Source organism: Raphanus sativus, chromosome 7 (assembly GCF_000801105.2).
Source record: "Raphanus sativus cultivar WK10039 chromosome 7, ASM80110v3, whole genome shotgun sequence".
Lineage (NCBI taxonomy): Eukaryota > Viridiplantae > Streptophyta > Magnoliopsida > Brassicales > Brassicaceae > Raphanus > Raphanus sativus.
The window spans coordinates 9,430,002-9,454,547 of NC_079517.1; the positions used below are offsets into that span (position 1 = coordinate 9,430,002).

General features: G+C 35.0%; 3 protein-coding genes and 1 long non-coding RNA gene across 4 annotated transcripts; 2 read left to right on the forward strand and 2 right to left on the reverse strand.

The window, feature by feature from the left end:
• The first annotated feature begins 533 nt into the window (after positions 1 to 533).
• On the forward strand, positions 534 to 3,302 carry LOC108835358 (probable inactive leucine-rich repeat receptor-like protein kinase At1g66830). The gene is made up of 2 exons (XM_018608622.2): positions 534 to 2,073; positions 2,549 to 3,302. Exons 1-2 carry the CDS (start codon positions 630 to 632, stop codon positions 3,211 to 3,213), a joined length of 2,109 nt encoding a protein of 702 aa, XP_018464124.2. The 5' UTR covers positions 534 to 629; the 3' UTR covers positions 3,214 to 3,302.
• A 102-nt stretch (positions 3,303 to 3,404) lies between these two features.
• On the reverse strand, positions 3,405 to 4,029 carry LOC108835359 (uncharacterized). The gene has a single exon (XM_018608623.2). It carries the CDS (start codon positions 3,954 to 3,956, stop codon positions 3,579 to 3,581), a length of 378 nt encoding a protein of 125 aa, XP_018464125.2. The 5' UTR covers positions 3,957 to 4,029; the 3' UTR covers positions 3,405 to 3,578.
• Positions 4,030 to 6,080: 2,051 nt separating this feature from the next.
• On the forward strand, positions 6,081 to 7,537 carry LOC108816997 (zinc finger CCCH domain-containing protein 14). The gene is made up of 3 exons (XM_018589574.2): positions 6,081 to 6,134; positions 6,265 to 6,980; positions 7,066 to 7,537. The coding sequence occupies exons 2-3, from the start codon at positions 6,291 to 6,293 to the stop codon at positions 7,366 to 7,368; spliced, it is 993 nt and encodes a 330-aa protein (XP_018445076.2). The 5' UTR covers positions 6,081 to 6,134; positions 6,265 to 6,290; the 3' UTR covers positions 7,369 to 7,537.
• Positions 7,538 to 12,223, reverse strand: LOC130497500 (uncharacterized). Its single transcript, XR_008936479.1, has 3 exons — positions 12,092 to 12,223; positions 11,476 to 11,595; positions 7,538 to 10,958 (listed from the first exon to the last, which is right to left on the reverse strand). It is a non-coding gene; the product is annotated as an uncharacterized LOC130497500 (long non-coding RNA).
• Between the last annotated feature and the right edge of the window lie 12,323 nt (positions 12,224 to 24,546).

The window sequence follows — 24,546 nt, forward strand, 5'->3', positions numbered from 1 at the left end:
GTTAAAAGACAAAAAAAAAGCATGTGTTAAAAAGACAACCTGGGAGAAATGTTTTTGGTCATGACTTGTGAAAAACACTTCAAGTATGTCTTTTCATGTAATTTGATTGTGTTTTTCCATGTTAAGTGTTAACTATAATTCTTCCACAAAACTAGCCAGATTGCTTTAGACTCCAAATAAAATCTAAAGTCGTATATAAAAAGATTGTACCGACTGAAAATAAAATAGACCGCCACAATAATTTTTCTGGTGGAGATTTGACTTTAGGATTTGGAAGCTAATAAGCGTCAATACCATCTCCCCACCACTAAACAACTAGAAACTAGAAAGCTGTTCCTCATTACATTACGTGCCCCCTTACTGTTCCAATCATCGCCTCAATCGCCGCTAATTTCATTCACATACTATTCAAAAAATACCATATTCTATAGAAAAGTTTTCGGTTCTATTGTATTTTTGCTCGTAACTTTCTTCAGCAATAACAAAAAAGAACAAAAAATCTTTAAATGTTAGAAGGGAAAATGAATTACAACTGTTGACTTGGAAAAACTAGGCCAGTCCAGCGTACAGCAACTCTATATACTTTATGAGCCAAACTTTACTCAATTCAGAATCCTTTCTCTGTAGAGATGGCTCAATTATTTCTCATTCTCTGCTTCTTCCTAACCCTTTTCATTTCCATGGCTACTTCTCTTAACGATCAAGGTCTTGCTCTTCTCTCCTTTCAGCAAGCCTTGCAAAAACCAAAAGATGACTCTGTCTTTACCAGTTGGAACTCCTCAGATTCAAACCCTTGTTCTTGGCAAGGCATTACATGTAATAAAGATCTGAGAGTCATCTCAATTCGTCTTCCTAGCAAAAACCTTTCGGGTTCTCTTCATCCTTCCATAGGAACCCTCTTGTCCCTTCGACACATTAACCTCAGAGACAATGAGTTTCAAGGAAACTTACCAGTGGAGCTCTTTGCACCAGAAGGGCTTCAAAGCTTGGTGATCTCTGGAAATTCGTTTTCGGGGTTTGTTCCGGAGGAGATAGGGAGGTTGAAGAGTCTGATCACTTTGGATCTTTCAAAGAACTCTTTCAACGGTTCGATACCTTTGTCACTTGTTCAATGCAAGAAGCTGAAAACACTTGTTCTTAGCGACAACGACTTCTCAGGAGATCTTCCAACCGGGTTCGGTTCTAGTTTGGTCCATCTTCGGAGTCTGGATCTTTCCTTCAATCGGTTGAGTGGAACAATTCCCGAAGATATAGGAAGCTTGAAGAATCTGAAAGGGACTCTTGATCTTTCTCACAACTCCTTGTCAGGTATGATTCCAACAAGCCTTGGAGATCTCCCGGAGGTTCTTTATGTCGATCTTTCTTACAATAATCTCAGTGGTCCGATACCACAATCAAACGTCCTGCTGAACGCCGGTCCAAATGCTTTCCAAGGGAACCCTTCGCTCTGTGGAATACCCACAAAGGTTTCTTGCGCAACAAGGAACGCACAAACAATTCCTTCTCAGCTCTATTCAAGAAAAGCCAACCATCATTCTAGGTTTTGCACCATCCTTACAGCCACCGGATGCACAGTCGCTGGAATAGTCTTTCTTGCTTCATTATTCATCTACCATCTCCGAAGAGCATCCGCCGCTCGTGCAGACAAAGATCAAAACAACCGAACAAGTCATTCGGAGAAGAAGACAATGCAAGAGTTTCTCTGTTTCAAGACGGGAAACTCGAAATCCGAAGCGCTAGATGAAAACAAAACTCAACAGGTTTTCATGCCAATGGACCCGGAGATTCAGTTTGACCTAGACCAGCTTCTCAAAGCATCGGCATTTCTGCTAGGAAAGAGCAGGATCGGGATTGTCTACAAAGTTGTTCTTGAAAACGGGTTGATGTTAGCCGTTAGAAGACTGGAAGATAAAGGTTGGTTAAGGCTCAAAGAGTTTCTTGCTGATGTCGAAGCAATGGCGAAAATCAAGCACCCTAATGTCTTGAATCTACAAGCTTGTTGCTGGTCTCCTGAAGAGAAGCTCCTAATTTATGATTACATACCAAATGGTGACCTTGGTTCTGCTATTCAAGGTAAGCTCTAATCAAATCGCATAAATTATTTAATGTTGAAGGTGTTGTTTGACCATATTTTATAGCAATGTTCTAAAACCAGTTTAGCTGCCGACTACGCAGACGCCTAGATGGCAAATAGACCATAACCGAAACGATTTTTTAAAGATCCGATTTGTACACGTTTAACAAGTTTAAAATTAGTTAAAATTGGTTAAAATTGGTTTATATCGATCTAAATTAATTTAAATATGTTAAATTTAACATATTAATGCAAATCCACAAATTTGTCTCAGTTTTCTTTGGAGTTTTATAATTAAACCCAAAAACTAAAATATTAATATAAATATATAAAATATATGTAAAATAAATCAATAATTGGTTAATGACTAGACTTTTCTATGAAGCTCCTAGTTACCTTCTATTGTTTTCTTGAACATTGTTTGATAGCTAAGAACTTTAGGATCAAGTCTCATTGATATATGTTATATAACAGGTAGACCAGGTAGCTTGTCATGCAAGCAACTTTCTTGGCCGGTTCGGTTAAGAATACTGAGAGGAATCGCGAAAGGATTGACATACATTCACGAGTTCAGTCCCAAGAGATACGTCCATGGACATATAAACTCCAGCAACATACTTTTTGGGCCGAATCTTGAACCGAAAATTTCAGGTTTTGGTTTGGGGCGTATTGTCGACATGCCTTCTTCAGGCACTAGATCGGATCAGATCTCTCCGATGGAGTCACGCTCACCAAGCGTGTCAAGAGAAGCATATTACCAAGCTCCTGAAGCTTCCAAGATGACTAAACCGTCTCAGAAATGGGACGTGTATTCTTTCGGTTTAGTGGTACTCGAAATGGTAACCGGGAAATCTCCGGTTATGCAGATGAATAGTTCAGAGACCGATTTGGTTATGTGGGTTGAATCAGCTGCTGAGAGAAATAAACCGGTTTGGTATGTGCTTGACCCAGTTTTAACTAGAAAGAGAGATATGGAAGACAGTATGGTTCAAGTGGTCAAGATCGGTTTAGCTTGTGTACAGAAGAGCCCAGATAAAAGACCAATCATGAGAAATGTCTATGCCAGCTTCGAAAAACTGGCATCTTCAATTAAAAAAAAAAAAGTTTTTTTTTTCTTTTTGTTTTATTCAACAAAATAACTTAAGTTATCATATGATATATTTTGATGTAACCACTATGTTATGTGTATTTTTCATAATACCACAAAACTCCTATGCCTTCTAAACCACCACATTCCCACAAAAGCTTAGCCACTTCGCTATTTAGAAGCAGTTTTTCAAAGCTAGTCATCAACAATAGATGGTCATTCTCAGCTGTTGGCACTACTAACTCCAGAAGATAAGGCTCAATGATTCCATTAATAAAGTTACATACACAAACTTAAACCGGAACTAAGATTGAGATACATAAACCGAAAGACATGGTTAAACCAAAATAAAGAAGACTAAAAGGACGAGTACTTTGACTGAAAAAAGGGACACAATTGACAACGATTTCTTGATAATCAATTGAAAAAAAATCCTTTACCAGACCCGGACTTTGACCCGGAGCTTTTCTCGTAGGTCAAATAATCTCCAATGTCGTCGAAATTGATTCCGCCGCCAACTCCAAATCCGTACCCGCACCCCAACCCAATACCACAACCCATTCCGATTCCAAACACCACATTACTATGGTTCAACCCTTCTGAAGCGTCTAACCCGAGCCCACCGGTTAGACCGATACCGAGTCCAGCGCCGCAGCCTAAACCTCCGCCAACTCCTGGACCGCCGGTTTTCTCCTTGATTTTCTCGAGGTATCCACGGACGAATCTTATAACCGGAAACTCTGATTTTCCGGTTTTGACTACTGGTGATCGACTCCAGAGCTTATCTGACTTCATGGTTTTGTCGTGATTGTGAGTTTATTACATCTTTTGGGTTTAACTGAAAAGTAAATTGTATACATATGTGCGAATGCATTTACCAATATACATATGGATATTCGTGTATGTTTTGGGCTTAAACCTTATTTGAATGGCCCATTTATGTCTCTGCTTTCATCATCGAACATTTTTGATTAACTAATCGATCATTCATGTAATTCGCGTTACGACAGAAGTAGTACACGTGATGATTACCGAGAATCGACTATATAATATTTAAGAGAAACCAAGGGTAAGAAAGTAAATTCGGTGGGGTTGTTGGGTTTGAAGGAAGGGAACATTTTCTAGTTAGTTAGCCACAACGATAGATTTCGATTGAAGTATGCACACGAGGAAGGAGAGGGACCATGTAGTTAGTTAAAGCTGTGTTCTCGAAGCAAACTCTCACTAGTCTTCCTTTACCTTACTACTGTCGTTTGCAACCTGAAACTTAAACAATGACATCTAATTAAAATTTTTTCATCATCAGTAATTAACTATTCTTATTCATTATCGAACCAACCAAACTTTAAAACAGAGTTCTCGATTAATTTTTCTTTTCTTTTTCCTACAAACACATCACTACTTTTTGTATTCTCCAAATTACAATTCCTTTAGTGACAAGCAAAACTTCCCCCCTAACAAACATTTTTGTTTCCATCTAAATTTTCAAATTACGTTTTATAGGGGTTTTGACGTAGAATATTCATAATGTTTTCCAGTAAATTTGCTAAATGAGAAGATTGATAATTTTAAATAAAAATTAAGTAGTTCTTTTTTTGCTTAAATAAATTTAAGGAAGTTGTAACTACATAAGTTGGTAATTAGTAAATCATAAAACGGTACAAGTGGGTTAGCATTTTTTGTGGTAAAAGTGGGTTAACATTTTATAGTGAATATTTGTCACAATTAGGGCTGGGCAAAAAATCTGAACCCGAAAAACCAAACCGAACCCGATCTAAAAAAAAACATCGATGCCCGAACCGGAATTGATTAAATATCCGAATAGATTCAAAATTTTGGTATTTAAAAAACCGAAACCGAACCTGATCCGAACCGAAATATTTTGGGTACCCGAATGTATCCGAAATAAATTTATATACTTAAATATATACATTATTTTTATATATAATGTATATTAAAAATATTAAAAATATATAAGATACCTTTAAGTTTTCCAAGATACTCGGAAAATATATGCAAATAGTAAAAAGTAAATGTTTAAAATAGCTAAAGTATACTGAAAACACCAAAATAGTTAAATATCTATTGATTATTTATCCAAATATTCAAAGAAAACCAATTTATATGTTAAATTAAGGTACTTTGACATATATGTTATGAAAATTTATATGTAATATATTATCTTTTTTATAGATTTGACAATTTAAAGTATATAATAAATTTTGAAAATTTAAAAATATTTTAAATGGGTTATCCGAACCCGAACCGAACCCGCAAAGATCCGAACCGAACCCGAACCGAAATTTATAAATATCCGAATGGGGCTGAAATCTTTAACCCCGAAAACCCGAAACCCGAATAGAATGAACCAAAATCCGAATGGGTATCCGAACGCTCAACCCTAGTCACAATCCCACGCTTAAAACTATACACCAAACCGAATATAGTAATCATATTTCTCAGTGTCTTTGTATGCAATTTCCAAACACTAGTTTTGTAGTTGAAGCTATCGACATTTTCCCTTAAAAATAAATAAATAAATGACAATTTTCTGTTACAGACCTCTAACGGTTCTGAGGTAGGCGGGAAAGCGAAGTAGGTAGTATATACTCTTCTATGCTTGACTTAATCACAGGGAAGCGATTCGCTAACCAATTAAATACACCCAGATTCATAGATCGTCTCACTGTACGGTCCAGATTGAGTAACTGAACAAGCTTACGGTGGTCCCTCCCGCATGTGATAATAACTCTTCCTCCCCCACCTATCTCTTAGTTCGGTATTTGACAGTGTGTGTATATATACACATTTACAGAGCATTGTTCATCTTTCTTTCACCGCCTCTTCTCTTTCGCTTCTCCACACTTCGACGAGATTCAGGTACTCTCTCTCTACTATCTCTTCATTATTCTCTCTAGGTTCTGCTCGTTCTGTTTTTAGTGTACTTCTATCGTCTTCTCCGATCAAACCAGAGTATGATTTCTAGTTTCAGAGTTAGATTTTTCTCCAGATTTCGTAGATATATCGGAATCAATTCCGTTTCAATCGTACATTATCCTCTGACGTTATTAAATGTTCTCTCTTTTGAACGAATCTTCTTCAGGAAGCTTGTAACAGAATCGCACGCAAATGGAGAAAGCGGCGTCCACCGTAACGGATCCGGCATGCGTCGTGACGTCGCTAAACTCGCCGCCGCCTCCGCTATCACCTCAATCTGACAAAAGCGTCACCAAACAGCACCAGGAGGATTTCGCCGCGAGCTTCGCCTCGCTCTACAACTCGATCTTCTCGCCGGAGTCTCAGTTCCCCGACTCGCTCTCCCTCTCCCCGTCTCCTCCTCCGTACTCCTCCTCCTCTCCTCCCGCTCGCGTCGTCCTCGACGATACCGCCACCGAGCACCGCCTCCGCCAAGCGAGCCTCATCCTCGAGTACGACGAGCTCAACGAGCACTACGAGATCTGCCTCTCCCGCCTCCAGTCCCTGATGACGGACCTCGACTCGCTCCGCCGCGAGAACGACGCGCTCCGCCAGGAGAACGTCGATCTCCTCAAGCTTATCCATATCTCCGCTTCGTCTTCTTCCTCCTCCTCCGTCTCTCCACCTCCCTTCCGTAACCGCCATCAGATCTCCGACTTCGGTAGCCATGGTGACACTGGAGCTTATAAGCATCGTCGTCCGGTGAGATCGAGCGATCCGGAGAGAAACTCGTTGCCTAGAAGCATCTCCGTCCGCTCGCCGGGATATCTCAAGATGATGAACCAGGGAAGCCATGGATACGGCGGAGCGAGTCGTCAAACGAGTCAACTCGGTTCCGACTCGGTAATCATCACAATAAAACGTTTTAATTATTTAATAATATTTATTTATTTTTATTATTAGTAAAAATTCGGATAAATCTTCGAAGGTGACACAAAAGGTGTGCGTGCCGACGAAAGGAGAGAGAGATGCGTTGGAGGTTGAGGTATACCGTCAAGGGATGACGAAGACGGAGCTCTGCAACAAGTGGCAACAGACCGGAGCTTGTCCCTACGCCGATAACTGCCAGTTCGCTCACGGAATCGACGAGCTCCGTCCGGTGATAAGGCACCCTCGCTACAAAACGGAAGTCTGCCGTATGATCGTCACCGGAGCCACCTGTCCTTATGGCCACCGTTGCCATTTCCGTCACTCGCTCACCGAGCAAGAGAGGATGCTTCTCACTCACTGATATGCGAGGAGCAAAGGTTATACATAATCATAAAGGGTAATAATAATTTGTACAGATTTGATACCTATAAATATCGTAAATTGAATGATAGAAAAGGGAAACGATGTTAAATAAATGTTGATACGATTAAAGGAATATAATTACGGTTTGAGATGATGGAAGATTTTAACTTTGTGCAAAAGTATGCGATTTTAACTTTGTGCAAAAGTATGCAACTTTTTTACAAGTGACTGATTTCAGTCTTTAGGGAGTTTTGGTTTCTTGACTTGTTGATTCTTTTGAGTCGTTGTGGTAAAAGTAGACATTGTGAACCATCTGTGTTGGGATTATACCACTGGTTTTGATTTCTCGTGTTAAGACTATGTTCGTTTCACAACATAACCAGTGGTATAGTTTTTGTTGATCTACTGTACAGGAGAAAGGGTTAAACTTGGTTTGTTGTGAAACGAACATAGTCTTGAGTCATATGATGATGTGCATGTTTGAGTTTATCTGCAACTACTTCGCTTGCAAATAAGGTTCCAACTTACAAGATTGATGAAATTAATGAAATTTGTAGAATTGTCTTTGGCCCTGCTAACTAGCTGGAGATACATTATGAATTTTCAAGGGTAAGAAGACCGAGTTGGGTTAGATTTTACTTTCATTTGGAGGATCTTGTATTGGTTGAATTCAGGTGATTACGGTAGTACTAACTAGCCACATTACCAAGATATGGTATATTGTTTTTACTATGTTATGATTTTTGTTGGAATCAGGTTGATACGAGACTGCAGATGTTGTGCCTTATATATCTTATATATTAGTAGAGATTTTGCCTAAGAGAGAGATTGCTTTAGATTAGAAGAGTCTTTAGCTGAGGACTCCCTCTCCCTGTAGAGATCCAAATAAAAAGTTGAAACAGACAACTCTGTTTTAGCTATAGTGAAGGATTCAAACAACTCTGTTTTCCTTAAATGAGTGACTCAGTTCCTCCTATATGCATCTGGTCTTCTGAACTTACAGTATGCGTACCAGTGGTTGCTCCATTACGTAGATTTAAGTGATCGATTTCCTATAATAGTTATCCGCTTTTAGTTTGCTACTAAATGTGTGCCTTTCACAAAGCTTTGTCAGGGCTTATATCTGATTTCAAAAGAAAAGTTATTTCCTTCTTTAGGTAGTGGAGTTTACATGAAAATGAATGCTCGTTCATACCAGTGATAATTATTGCTTAATGTAGTTCTATCTCTGAGTCTCTGCCTAAGCACGTCCTGCTGCCTCACTGCAACCTCTATGGTTCTCAATAACGTAATGTTGATGTAATAAAAATCCAACACTGGATATGAGGGAAACATACTATTTTGTCTTAAATCTTATGATTTTCTTAGTGCTATGGTACCTCTCGGATCGTAATGCGTCTTTTCATCCCTCAGTTAGCTTACTTTTTTATCCTATCCAGTGAACTCACATTCAAAATGCAGTAACTGTGTTGGATGATACTTTTCTTTTTATGTGTTGAGTTTTTCTCTTTTAGGTCTACAACAGAACGCTGTGGCTAAGCTAGTTATATTGAGCATCCTTATGCGTAGATGCTTTCTGTAAACTGAATATTTAATTTTCCTATTTTAGTAATCACTTTTAGTTATCATGCTCTTCAACTAGATGTGTGGCCTTCAGGAGCTATTTGCTGAAGAGTTAGTATTTGATTGCACAGCAAAACTGTTAACCTCTTTCTGAGTTATCTGTTTTCCACTTTAGGTAGTGAACTTAACGGAAGGTTAATGCTCATAGTGCTTCTTCTAATTGATACTTATTGCTTAACATAGTTTGTTACCTCTAATGTAGCATCTCACGTCTGGGTGTTTACCTCATGCCTTTGGTTCTCTTAACCTTATAGATCAAGTGTTGCTTATTGTCCAGTGAACTTGAGCTTTAAAATATCACTGTTGTTTAGCCATCAATATAGGAACATAGCAGGAGACCTTTTGAAAACTGATGGGTTTCGTATAGACATGTCTCATGCGGGTTTGCACTGTGTAACGTCATCTATTAGATAGCCTACTTTTGATTTTACCCCGGTGAAATCACATTAAACATGCTGTCGTTTTGTAAGATGATATTTCTATGATGTTGTGATTGAATGTTTTATCATAACCAGACATGAAATTTTAGGTTGATTTGGACAAGTTTGAACAAATAATATTTACTTAGATGCCACAAATGTTTATTTGCGTTTACATCTGCGGTTCTATGATATGATGATTGAAATATTATTAACATAGAAACATAGTAGAGCACTCATCACTCAGTTGTTCAAAAAAAAAGTAGAGCACTCATCACTGCATGGCGAATGAGAAGTGTGATTGTGATTGTGTGTGATCAGATTTTGACTCTATTTATATAGACCACAAGCACGATAAATATACGAGGAAGAAATAGAGAAAACCAATGGTTTTTAATTATAGAGAACGTAAAAAAGAATATGTAAACGAAATTTGAACTTGTGATAAAAAGCGTTAGACAGCAAATAATAATCAAAATACAAAGTTCTTGAAATGATTGCAAGACAAAAAAAAACGCGATTAGAGCCATTTTCGAACTCAAATTTCTTTAACTGACTGGTTTAACCGCTGCTGTTGCGGTTGCAGGAGTTTACGGATATGGGTTGTTAGGGTTTCACACATTTTCTAAAGTTTGTAAGCGGTTAGAAATTGTTGTGTTTACGGAACTCTTATAACTGGTAAACTATCAATCACAACATCTGTTAAATAATAAATTAACAAAATTTACATTTTATATAATTATAAAAGTATTAGAAATTATAATAATATAATAAATATAAAATTTATATTTATAAAATCATATTATTAAATTTTAAAAGTTTATAGAAAATATTTAAATTTTAAATTTTTATATTATAAAAATATATATGTATATATTTTACAATTTCTATTATTTTACTTTAAATTTTTTATTGAATATTTTTAGTATTACTTTTATTTATTTTGTTTTAAAGAAAAAAAATTATCCTTCTGCAACCGTCCACAACCGCAAACGCTAGCTAAAACCAGTTTTTGTTTTTAAAAGGTTTGAAACAATTTGAAACGATTTGTAGCGTTTTCTGTGATTGTTTCGAAATGCCAACAACCGCTGCAAACCGCAAAAGCTGCGTTTGCGAGTGATAGCGGGGACACCTTTAAATTAGCTCTCCTGAAATACAAACTATTATGTTTAGATAGTTGAAGTTTAACTCTAGTTGAATCCAACAACATAACATACATTCTAAACATATGTTGATTCGATGCATTAAACAATCTGGATATCATTAATTAAGTGATCAGCAAGTTCAAATGTTAAAAAAAAAAGAATTCATATTTCCTCAAGCTAAACCGGTTTAGTGATCGATGATCTATTAAGAAGATCGATTTGTAAGTAGATCGATATATCCTTAGCTAATTGACCGATTTCATGTTTCCAATCTATCGTCAAACGTTCTACAAATTTTGTTTAATACAGGTTCGATCGATACAAAAGTGGATCAATCAATCTAAGCCCAAAGTGCCCATTATTGACTTGTTTGCTCCGTTCTTTACTCTTTGTTCCTAAAACTTCATTGTAACGTGTTTGAATTTAAAAGACTCGAAACCCTTAATAAGCAAAGTTAGAGTTTGAATCTGATTATAACCATATAATCATAAAATCATTAAAGTTTATTTGAAAATAAATATTAAAATATTTAACCCTTAGCGATTGGTTTAAAACTGATTAAACCAAAATAGATACCATATCAATATGGTATCTAATTTTTATAAACTAAAAACCCAAGAAAACCAAATTGAAATTTAACTCAATTGAACATCTCTAATTGCATATGGAACGGACAAGTATTTGATCAGTCGTCATTTGAAAATGATTCATGATAACAACACATGTAACTCGGTTAATAAAACTGAAATATAAACTTTCAAGGTCAACATATATAAATGGATAAAAGAAACTCGGACTTTTTTTTTATCAAAGAAACTCGGACTTACAAATACTATTTTATATTAATGTTGGCCATGAAACAACTTTAAGCTGATGTTTTCAAGATCCATTCAAAGGCTTTATAAGATAAACACTTACTTTTCCAGTTGTCTCAATTGTTATTTTCCCGTAACTATATAGAGATCAGGATACTGAGCCTACTTAATGGGTTGTGCTAAAGTTATTGATCTGTCAGAGTTCAAACCGGCATACTCCTTTCTGTTAACAAAAAACCCCACAATACAAAAGTAATACCTCGAATGAGCTATTATGTCATATTCTTTTTGTTAATATATGACATAATATAAAAACGATTTGGATAAAGCTTGATTAAAATACCTCTCGAACCAAATTTGAATATTAGACAACTCAACAAAAAAATGTAAAATCAAAACACATGATCATGCAAGTTCAGTTTCTCTTGATCAAAAAAAATATTTAGGGCTAAAATGTGTATTCTTTATAGTTTCAAGTTTAATTAAGTTATGGAACAGAAAAAATGGTTATATATACGGTGGGTTAAGGCAAATAACGAGTGATGACAGAAGACTAGAGAGCACAAAGGAGTATGATGCATAAAAGCTGCTCCAAATTGCATCGCATCATCTGTGCTCTCTATCTTCTGTCAACACTATCAACGCCTACCAAACGTTAAAGGTCGACTACATTATCATGTTTGAAAAGAACACTAAATGCTATAAAAAGATGAAAATACCTCTAGCGACTATCAAGATCTTGATAAAATACCAAGTTTGGTGATCATTGTAGTTATAGCTCAACATCTTTGTATAAATTGGAGAACTATATGATTTTAGATGTATGTATGGGGGTAGAGAAGTACCAGAAGGTTGGTGATGATGAGATGATGATGAGGATTCTTGAAGCCACTATTTATAGACGTACATAGAGCAGCGAGATGATTTCTCTTCTCCATTTTCATCGAACCTTTCGTTTCAACTACTTTGGAATAATATTGTAATTATTTGGGTTCCTTCGGTATATACGGATTTTCGAAGCTATGCTTGTCAACAATAGAAAATTATTCTAAGTCCACTTTTCTGGAACTCTCTACCTCTTTTGCAAGATTAATTACCTCTTTGGGATGAAAATAGTCAGCGATATGTTTATGGAAAACGTGTGACGTCAAACTCGCATTATATATTGAATCATTGATGGAAAATCACATCAAAGGGCCAGGAACGGGCAAAAGAAATAAAAAAAAAACAAAGAATTTGTTCTTCTAACAAAATATCAATTTTCACCAAAGGATCAACTTGCGTTTAAAACCAAACTCTAAGAAAAGTTTTAGCGAGAGTTACATTTTTTTCAATAATTGTTAAAATTTAAAGAATTTAGTATTATTGGTTTATAGATTCTCATAAATCTAATGTTATTGGGTTGATGGTTTTGTAATTTTATACAAAACCATTAGTTATTCAAAAAAATTAGATTTTAATTATTTTATAAATCTATTAAAATTAGTGTTATTAATTAGAAGTTGTATTCTTAACTATTTAGTTCATATAACAAGATTTTGAGAATACCATATATATCTATTGGATTTTTAAAATCATTATAGGTATTTGTTTTAATAGATTATCACAATATATAAAATTTTCACCAATTCTTGCTAATTCAACATATCTCTATACTTTTAAAATTAACAAACTCCCTATAAATCTAACTCCCATTAACATCCTCTAAAACATTAATAGCCTTGATTGTTTGACAAAAATAATAATAGCCTTAATAATCACAATAAGATACAGCCGGCTCAAGAATTTTACGTGCACTAGTGCAAAAAACGTTTTGGACCTTTAAACCTAATATCAATTTAAAGTTTTCATAGATCTTTAAAAACAATAATATTAAAAGCAAATTTTATAAAAACAATTGATGACAATATATATATATATTTATATAAAACAATTTTACACTTTATATATATTTATACTTGGGCACCTAACTATTAAAAGTGGAGGGACATCGGATTGGATCCGGAGCGGTCACACCGTTTGTTCCCCACTTGAACCACCCATAAACACGAGAGTGCAAATAACATGATTTTCAAGTCCCAACATTAGATTATTAATCCAAAATCTATCAATGCATAAAGTTAGTAGACGTGTCTCTTGTGTGCCAAATATGTGAATCCTATATAAAAAAGGGGAAGAGTTTGTAACAAGTTACAATAATTTAGATCAGGGTAGGATTTACCTTGGCAAAATGAATAAAAACAAGTTCAAGCCTAGGTATTAAAAACAGAGTGAGATTACTCATGCACATGCCATTGTTGCATTAGGTCCCCCATTATGTTTCTGATTTCTCTTCATCAGAATAGCATCCCTGATGAAACCAGACGTTCTTTGCCCTAAGTCTTTTTATTATATAGATTAAGAATACACAACATAGTTGTTTCCACAATCTAAACAACTGACCAACGTACCAGACATTGTCAATGTCCACTTACGCGACGACTCGATGCGTACTACATATTTAGACCTATGATTGGTTTCTCCTTATATTGTTGTCACTGTTTATTACTGTTTAGAGCAAGAAACAAAAAGAGAGAATTCTGGTAAGTCGGAATTCTTTTAAGAAGACTGAATTCTATAATAACGAAATTAATCAGTAATTGTGAAAAGTGGATGTAGATATAAAAGTGGTCCAATATAAATCGTATGTAGGTCCTTATGTTACTCTCCTCTCCTATACTGACGAAATAATTTACTATGATCCTCGGTATTGTTTTAAATACATATCTCCTTCGTCGTTCTGTATTACTGTTTTCTTGCGAACCAGTTAAAATTCACACAAAGAGTATAGTTATTGTCTTCCTAGTTTACGTAATTCCATGGATATTTGTTTTTGTCCGCATACATTCTACGGGGTTAAAAATACAAATAAAATAAATATTACAACATTTTTTTTTGCTAAAAAATATTACAACATTTTTCGTAATTAAATTATCTGATTTGGGTCACGAGATGATATATAAGAACACCTTTGAAAATTTCGATATAAAGATAAATATAAAAGAGGTAATCGAAAGCAAAGATAGTATAACTATGCGTGTACGGTCTTTGAAACTCTAGAAAAAATAAAAAATGTATTAAACGACGAAGAAGATGAACATATATATCTAGGTTTTCAGAAAAGAAGAAGATCAAATCTTTAAAAGATACCCACCCAAAATAGAATAAAGACATGAAGCCCATTCACACATTATATTCTCCGATACTTCTTTTGGCAAAAATTTCTCAGATTCTATATTTTCTCAAGTCCCTATGAGACCATCAATCAATTGACAAGGTACTGGAGATGCTTTTTCTATCAATACAAAAATTCCATTTGGCTAAGATTACTATATATTTACGGTTTTGTGTGGACAGCTAATCTGGAATATGATCTTATCTTTACATGAAACTTAAATATATTTACGGTTTTTGAAATCAGCAAGTCTTCAATTTATTCGATTGTCCATTGTGATGGTTTCAAGTTTTGTAAAGTCTTCATTACAAAAAAAACAGTGGTAAAACCGAACCAATTTATGAGATGTCGTCAAAGTTTTCTAATACAATTCTGACGATATACTAACATAAAATCATCGGAAATACTTTTCTGATGGATCACATTAAACTGTCTTAAGTCTTTTGGTATTTCCAAAAGAAATTTGAATAGAATATAACTAACCAACGTTTTTGACAGAGTTTTGATGGATTCGTCAAAATTCATCGAAACATCTAACCGTTAATATGGGCAATTACTATTACGGTATTACCATTCTTAAATCCATCAAAAATCGATAGAAAACGTTCAACATTATAATTCGCTCTTATCCTTATTTTTAACCAATGCCGTGGAAAAATATACACAACAAATGTTTCTTCAAATCCTATAAATTATTTTGACCTTGTATTAGAGTTATCATTATATGACCGGTTTAGGAACTCGGTACAAGTTGGTTTAGTTTCCTTTAGCTTAAACCAGCTATATATATTCTTCATGATTCATTGTAACAAACTAAGATGATTGAATATGAAGTTTCTTTTACTCTGTAACAACCTTTCCTCTCGTCATCATCTTCCTCATTGAAACATCTAATATGGTATCAGAGACTTTCTGATTCTCGTATTCCGCTTCGTTTTCTCATCTTCTCTACTCGAATCAGCTCATCGTCGTCGTTATGAGCGTCTTCTTTCATCCTTTGTTGATTGACATTTTTGCGATTCTTCTTCACCAAGTTCTCGCGATCTATCGTTTCGGCATTTTCTTCTTCGCTTTCCTCCGATTGTGAATCGATTGGAGATTATCTTGCTTTGGGATTGACGAATCTCTGTTCTCGCCATGAATCCTCAAGATTCTGAAGCTTCGATTCCTGGATTACATACTGCTTCGCTCTCCGATCCAAACTCCAATCCACTTTTCGTTCATCATGCCGATCACGCTGGTATCTCTCTTGTTTCTGAGAAACTTACTGGTATTGGGAACTTCAATAGCTGGCGTAGATCGATGCTTATGGCCTTAGGTGCTAGGAATAAGGCCGTCTTTGTTACTGGTTTGTATCCAGATCTCGATGAAACTCATCCTGATTTTGGTTCTTGGTCACGATGTAACAATATTGTGAGCACTTGGATTGTGAACTCTGTTGACAAGTCGATTGCGAAGAGTATCATGTACCTGGAAACGGCGAAGCAGATGTGGTTAGATCTTCATGATCAATTCAAACAGAGTGATGGACCTCGAACCGCTGACATCAAGCAGCAGATATACTCTGAAGTTCAAGGTTCTAACACTGTGAGTGTTTACTACACTCGTCTCAAGCAGCTATGGGAGGAGCTTAAGAATCATGAAGCTCCTTATACATGTTGTTGTGGCCAGTTCGATTGTGCGAGCCATAAACAGCTAGTTCAGCGAGATGAACAAGATCGGATTCTCAAATTTCTTATGGGATTGAATGACACCTTCATGGCTACTAGGGGACAGATACTAATGCTGGAACCCAAGCCATCTATCTCGAGGGTCTTCAACTTGATTTCTCAGGAAGAAAGACAACGATCTATGAAGTCTACCAGCAACATGACCTTTCAGTCTTCTCATGGTGATTCATCTCTTGAACCTGTTGTTGCAGCTTACTCTGGAGGATACACCAAACAGCGACAACGTCCTATTTGCTCCCATTGCGGACTCTCTGGTCATACTGTCAGTCGTTGCTATAAACTACATGGGTATCCTCAAGGGTACAAGACTAGCAACTCGGCGAACAAGCTACAGGACATGTCTTCTAACCAGTCTGGCTCTCAGCAACAACATGCGTCTAAGGCTTCTACTGTGGCCAATATTACACATGACTCTGGAAGTATTACCATGCATGATCAACAGGGTACTCGCTTGGGGATGGTCACATTGGATCAAGTGCAGAAACTTCTGAGTGTTCTTAATGCTACCTCTGGTAGTAATGAGCTTCAGCATTCTCAGATTGCAGGCAGTGTTCTTAAACTCTCCGATGGATCGACCTCTACTTTCAAACCTCATCCTCATATAGTTCCTTTAACCACTGATCATGCATCTGCATCTGCATCTGCATCAGGTAAGCTTTTTACTCATACTCATTTCATTTCTGCGGGAATGAAGAATGGCCTTACTTTTTCATCTCAATCTTGGGTGATAGACACTGGTGCTAGTTGTCATGTTTGCTCTGATTTGACTCTGTTTTCTAGCACTACACTGATTTCAAATACGGTTGTTACTTTGCCTGATGGCTCTCGTATACCGGTTTCTATTTCTGGTAATATCATTCTTTCATCTCAATTGACTCTTGCTAATGTGCTTTTCATTCCGGGTTTCAAATTTAACCTTTTGAGCATTAGTGCTTTGACAAAAGATACTTCAATCTCGGTTTTGTTTTCATCTGATACTTGTTACATTCTACCATTTAATCCTCTTCATTTTCTTCAGGAGCATACTCCGGGTTACTTGATTGGGAAGGGTAACCTTCACCAAAACCTTTATATTCTGGATTCTGATGCTCCTGAACCGTCTTCAATTGCTCATGTGCATCACATCTCTCAAGTTTCATCAGAAGTTTGGCATCAAAGATTAGGACATCCATCTCCGCATAAAATTCAAATTCTTTCAAAAGCTTTAGATATTTCAAAAGACAATATTGTTCATGATCATCTTTGTAAAGTTTGTCCACTTGCAAAACAAAAACGCTTGTCTTTTTCTTCTTCTAATAATATGTCTTCTTTGGCTTTTGATCTCATTCATCTTGATATCTGGGGTCCATTTCATGTTCTAACAGTTGATGGTTACAAATACTTCTTGACTATTGTGGATGATTGCACTAGAGTAACATGGGTTTATTTGCTTAAGGACAAAGGTTCTGTTGCCAAAGTTTTTCCCGAATTTCTTACTCATGTTGAGACTCAATATAAAGTTTCTGTTAAAGCCATTAGAACTGACAATGCTCCTGAACTTGCTTTCACATCTTTACTTCTATCAAAAGGGATCATTCACTATTTTTCTTGTGCTTATACTCCTCAACAGAACTCTGTTGTAGAGAGAAAGCATCAACACATTTTAAATGTTGCTCGGTCTCTTCTTTTTCAGTCAAATATTCCTATTGAGTATTGGGGTGATTGTATCCAAACCGCTGTTTACCTGATCAATCGTACTCCTACTCCCCTTTTACAAAACAAAACTCCTTTTGAACTTCTTACTTTGAAAAAGCCTAGTTATAACCATCTTCGAGTTTTTGGTTGTCTTTGCTTTACTTCAACTTTGTTAAAAGATAGAGATAAGTTTTCTCCTCGTGCTTCTCCATGCGTGTTTCTTGGTTATCCGCAAGGATACAAAGGCTACAAAGTTCTTGATATTGATACATATGAAGTTTCCATCTCGCGTAATGTCGTGTTTCATGAAACCTGTTTTCCGTTTTCTGAACGTTTGAATACAGAGTTCAACGATGAAATTTTTGGACAGCATGTCTTACCTTTACCTGTCCCTGATTCTCCTTTTCCAGCTTTCTTTGATATTGGACCGAATTCTTCTTCAGATTTTACTTCATTTCATGAATCTGACTCTGTCTCTGCTCCTTCATCTTCTCATGTTCCTAGTTCTTCTCGTGATAACAATGATTCTATTTCTGGTCATAGATCTAAGCGTCAAACTAAAATGCCTGCTTACCTTGATCAATATCACTGCTATCTCTTGAACAACACTGATTTTCCTGCACATTCTAGTCATACAACATCTCATCCCATCTCTGCATTTTTATCATATGATAATGTTGCATCTGATCATAGAAACTTCCTCATCAACATCACTACGGTTACTGCTCCCAAAACATATAAAGAGGCGATCCTTCGTGATGAGTTTCGGATGTCTATGAAGTCTGAGATGAACTCTTTGGAGGAGACTGGCACTTGGTCCATCTGTGAACTGCCTTCTGGTAAACATCCTGTTGGTTGTAAGTGGATTAATACTTACAAGTTTAATCCTGATGGTACGGTAGAACGCCCAAAATCTCATCTTGTTGCTAAGGGTTACACGCAGTTAGAAGGCTTGGATTACTTGGACACTTTTTCCCCGGTTGCTAAGCTTGGTACTCTCCGTGCTCTGTTAGGCCTCACTGCTGCGAAAAATTGGTCAACAGCACAACTTGATATAAGTAACGCCTTTCTTAATGGCGACTTAGACGAAGAGATCTACATGACTATTCCACAAGGCTACACAGAGTTGACTGGACGTTCTTATCCTCCAAACTCTGTCTGTCGTTTGCACAAGTCCCTCTATGGCCTCAAGCAGGCCTCACGACAATGGAATCAGAAGCTTTCTCATGTGATAACTACTGAAGGGTTCACACAAGCACCTTCAGATCACTCTCTTTTCGTCAAATGCTCTGCTTCAATCTTTGTTGCAGCTCTCGTCTATGTAGACGATATATTGATTGTTGGCAATGATAATGCTGCGATTGACTCTTTCAAACAGGCTTTGAAGAATGCTTTCAAGCTTCGGGATCTTGGCCCTGCCAAATACTTCTTGGGTTTTGAGATAGCTCGGAATGAAACTGGTATCTCCATCAACCAGAGGAAGTATACTCTTGAGTTACTTCAAGATGCTGGCTATCTTGGATGCAAGCCTGTGTCCGTTCCTATGGAACCAAATCTGAAGCTTTCTGATTCCTCTACCTCTGGTGATCTTCTTCCTGATGCATCTATCTACCGGAAGATTGTGGGAAAGCTTCTCTATCTTACACATACTCGTCCGGATATCACATATGCAGTTCATAAACTGAGCCAGTTTATGTCTGCTCCGCGTTCTGATCATTTGAAAGCTGCTCAACGCGTCTTACGTTACTTGAAGAATGATCCTGCTCAAGGTTTATTCTACTCTGCATCATCAGACGTTTCTCTTACGGCTTTCTGTGATGCAGACTGGGGCGCCTGTCCTGATTCTCGAAGATCGACCACTGGATATTGCATCTTCTTAGGTGACTCTCTTATATCGTGGCGTGCAAAGAAGCAGCAAACTGTCTCTCGAAGCAGCTCTGAAGCTGAATACAGATCGATGGCAGATACGACATGTGAGCTTCTGTGGTTGGACTACTTGCTACGTGATCTCCATTGTCCCCTTACAGGTCCAGCTAAGCTGTTTTGTGATAATCAATCAGCTTTACATATTGCTTCCAATCCAGTTTATCATGAGCGGACGAAGCATATTGAGCTCGATTGTCATGTTGTTCGGGAAAAGCTACAGAGTGGATTTCTCAAGACGATGCACGTGAAGTCAGAGCATCAACTAGCTGATATTCTAACCAAAGCCGTCCAGCCTGCAGTCTTTCAGCGTTTACTGCTCAAGATGGGACTTCACCATCTGTTTGTTCCATCTTGAAGGGAGGGTATTAGAGTTATCATTATATGACCGGTTTAGGAACTCGGTACAAGTTGGTTTAGTTTCCTTTAGCTTAAACCAGCTATATATATTCTTCATGATTCATTGTAACAAACTAAGATGATTGAATATGAAGTTTCTTTTACTCTGTAACAACCTTTCCTCTCGTCATCATCTTCCTCATTGAAACATCTAATACCTTGGATGGACGGACAACATGATCCAAAGATGTAATATAACTTACCAAGTCGTTCGTTTAAAATCTTGTCTAATTCGTGAAGCTTGCATCAAGTCAAGGCATAGCCATGAAGACTTGAACACCAATAACCGTATATATATTTAACTGTAGAAATCAGTCTAACGTTTATACAATAGCACTGGTATACCTTACATGCCGCTGGGAAAAACGATCCAACATCACACTTTATACAACCAACTTGTTAAATACTGTAGGAATTCCAATTTTAGGCTCATAATATATTTTAGGTTTATAATCTATTTTGGAAATCCGAATTAAAAAAAAAAGAAAATTTTCCAAAATAGAACCAAAAACAGCATCTTTGTCCCTTTAATATAAATTCAAATGATATCTTTAGTATAATGTTCGCTAAAAATCCAATTTAACCCTTGTTTATCATTTAACAATTTAAGAACTCATTTCTATACATAAAAATATCAAATAAAACAAATACTAATTAAAACAACAGATTAATTTCAATTTTTTTATTTTTTTAAAGAAAATCGCATAAACACGTTTTAGGAAATTAAAAATCTTCTCATATATTTTTATAATATTTTGAAACTGAACTTGTCATATTTTCGAAAATATGGTTATTTTTATCCATAGAATGTAACTTCTACAATGTGTAGAGAACAACAAATAATCCGTAAGCAGATGTTACTATATGTAAACTTTCGAATTGTCTTTAGATTTCATATCGTAGAACTTTAGAATTAATATAAAAATAGAAAATGCATTCAGAAGAAACATAGCTATTTTAAATATTAATATTTGTGGACTTCACATTCCTCATATTTAGATTTCTATTTAAAAGTAGATTATTGATTCTAGCAAAAAAAAATAGAATAATTTGTTAAACCTGATATTCAATTTCCACTATGTCATTTTTCATAGAAGATGACATCTTCTTTCGGTGGAACACAATTAATAATTTTAATTTAACAAGTTTTACAACAAAAAATTTACCAGTATATGTGTATGGGTATTTTATCAATTGTTTATATTTTTAATAACTTTTTGCTCATAAAAATGTTTATTTCATTAAGTTTGATATATTAAAAAGGAAATTAAGGAAAAAATGAAACAAAAAAAAGATTTTATACTAAGAGGACAAATATGCTATTTTAAAAAAAAATTATACTAAGAGGACATAGATGCTATTTTAAAAAAAAAAATTTGACAATTTTTATCTATTTTGACATTTTTTTCCTTATACAAATATAACACTGTATCAGAGAAGGTTTGAATTCAAAACACAAAGGAATTAACATCTTTATAGTACCACTAAACCACAAACAGTTTGATATAATCATTGTTCAAAATCGATCCAACATTACAGTTTATAATACCAACATTTATATAATGCTATTTTAGCTAGTTAATTTGAAGAGAAATTAAACTTTGCATGATAACACCATATATGAATTTATCTTTGATTCTTGAATACCAAAAAAATTGTTTATGTCGAGAGCAATAATAAAAAGATAGCACAAAGTGAAAATAGTATTAGTTTTACATAAGTACATGTAAATAATCCAATTATTCAGTTGGACTATCTAAATTTTATCAAAGTTTTAGGGTTCCTAAAACCATTCCATAATTCTATCAGATTAGCCGAAAAAATCTTATCACATATATGTTAGACTATTGGAGAAAACCTTACAAACAAAATTTCTATGTATAAGTATACAAATATATAAATATTTATCTGACAAAATATAAATTTGAATAGTATGCTAAAAATTTACAAATATCAATTCACCCCCTTCATCTATAGCAAACAGAAGCTAATATACCGTTTCAAAATAAATGCAGATAAAAGTATGAATTATTTAAGAACTTGTTCTTTTTTTGTCAGCATTTAAGAACTTATTCTTAATAGTTTCCAAGTGTTTGTCCATATTTGTTGGTACTTAAACTTTTATATGATTAATCTTTGTATTTGGGGATGGAGATAGTCTTGGATAGTTGGTTGGCACCACTAAAGGTTCTTCTACATGCGTACATATTAGTAAGTAACTAGATTTTTTGTATAAATTAATTCCGTATGCGTAGTTGCCTATATAGAAGAATTATAAGGCTAATAAACATGCTAGAGCATTCTCATTGGAAGCTTTTAAACAAAGTTCACACAAATTCCAAAACAAAAAAATATTAAAATAATCTCACCAACTTGAACTTATGTACGAAAAATTCTCCGCGTGAACTCCATCCTTAACTATTTCGCGGGTCCCGTAAAACGTGGCGGTTCACGATTAATTCAGTTATTATATATATATATATATATTTTTTTTTTAAAACAAACAGAAAAGAAAAAATAATTAAAAAATATTTTTTATGAACCCCTCTACAAACTTACTGATGGGCATGCTCTTAGTTGGTTGGGCTGGAGCCTGGAGGTTTCTGGAGACAGATCTTTTTGTCACATTCCACAATGAGAAAGTCTCAATCACATCGATAATTTCTAGTTTAGTTCCATTACACCTTTCGAAAGTTAATTGGTTGGTCATAGTTTCTCAACTGATCAGGGCCGTCTTTTAGCACGTGCAAGTGGAACGGTCGAACAGGGTCCAAAATTTTAGAGGATCCATAATTTTTTTGGATTAGTAATAGTTATAAATTTAAAATCATATATTTATTAAAAAATCAGAAAACTATATTTGAATTTAATTTTCGTATTTATAACCAATGAATATAAATTACAATTCTTTATTTAAACTAAAAATGCAAAAAATTATAAAGTAATTAGTATTTATATCAATTATATATTATGGAAAGTAAGAAATAGTTATTGATGTGTTCTTGAATATTCAATGGCAGTATAGAAAGTTAACATTCTAATTTGATTATGTTAATGAAACAATTATCAATTAGTGATTTTAAATAGAGAGAACAAGATATAGTTTCTTCACCTTTTAAAAAAAATAAAAAATAGCAAACACAAAGGAAAAAAACTAACATACAACTTCTGTCGACAAAAAAAAGAGTGTCGTGTCTAATCAAGAGTATAATAAACGTAAAAGAAAAACTAAAAAGCTAGAAACGGCTAGAAGAATGATCAAATTTGATGATTTAATTGATGATTTTGTATTGAAAAATGCCAAATGATCATTTTCAATGATTTTCATTAAAAACTAGAAAATGGTGACAGGGGTATTTAAATATACAATAATTAAATTGTAGTAGTTATTTTATATTTTAATGATATTTTATAAAAAAATCTAAATTGTTTCAGATCATTAACAAGGTCTTAGTTTTTATTTTGAACAGGGTCTATATAAAGTTCGAGACGGCCCTGCAACTGATTAAAGCCACCAAAACTACAGGTGATTTGCATCATGTTCGAGAATAGTTTCTCAACTGATTAAAGCCACCAAAACTACAGGTGATTTGCATCATGTTCGAGAATCCATTTATAGTATTATATTACTATTGCCAGTTGATTCTTTTTGACCGACGACCAAACTTTACAGAGCAGTGAACGACGCAGGAACTAGCCTATGTCATTACGTATTTCTTTCCTCGACAATTTAAGGTGTTTTATTGATTAACGAAATAGTTTTGGAGTAATAGGAGCTGCAAGAATCACTTCCACTTCAACATTTGATTTTTGTTTAACTTTATTTTTAGTAATTTTCGTTAAATACTTATTCAAAATATATTGAACCTTGAAATATCCATTTCCAGCGTTATGTTATCACACGCCTTTTTCTATATCTATCTTATTAAAGGTGAAGTACAAATTCGGTGCGTTTGGATACTTGGATAAGATTAATAAAAAAATTTAATGTGTTTGGTTATAGCTATAAAAAATGGAGTGTTTGGAAACTTGAATAGTAGTATCTATTAATTGTGTTTCCATATTTCACTTAGTTTAACAATTTAATTAATTATATTACCTTAATAATAAATTACATCATTAATTATATTACCATAATAATAATAGTGCATATTTTTATTTATTAGTTAATCAATATTAACTTTGTGCCAATTATAAAATCAAAAATGCTAAATAATTAGGTTTTACATATGAT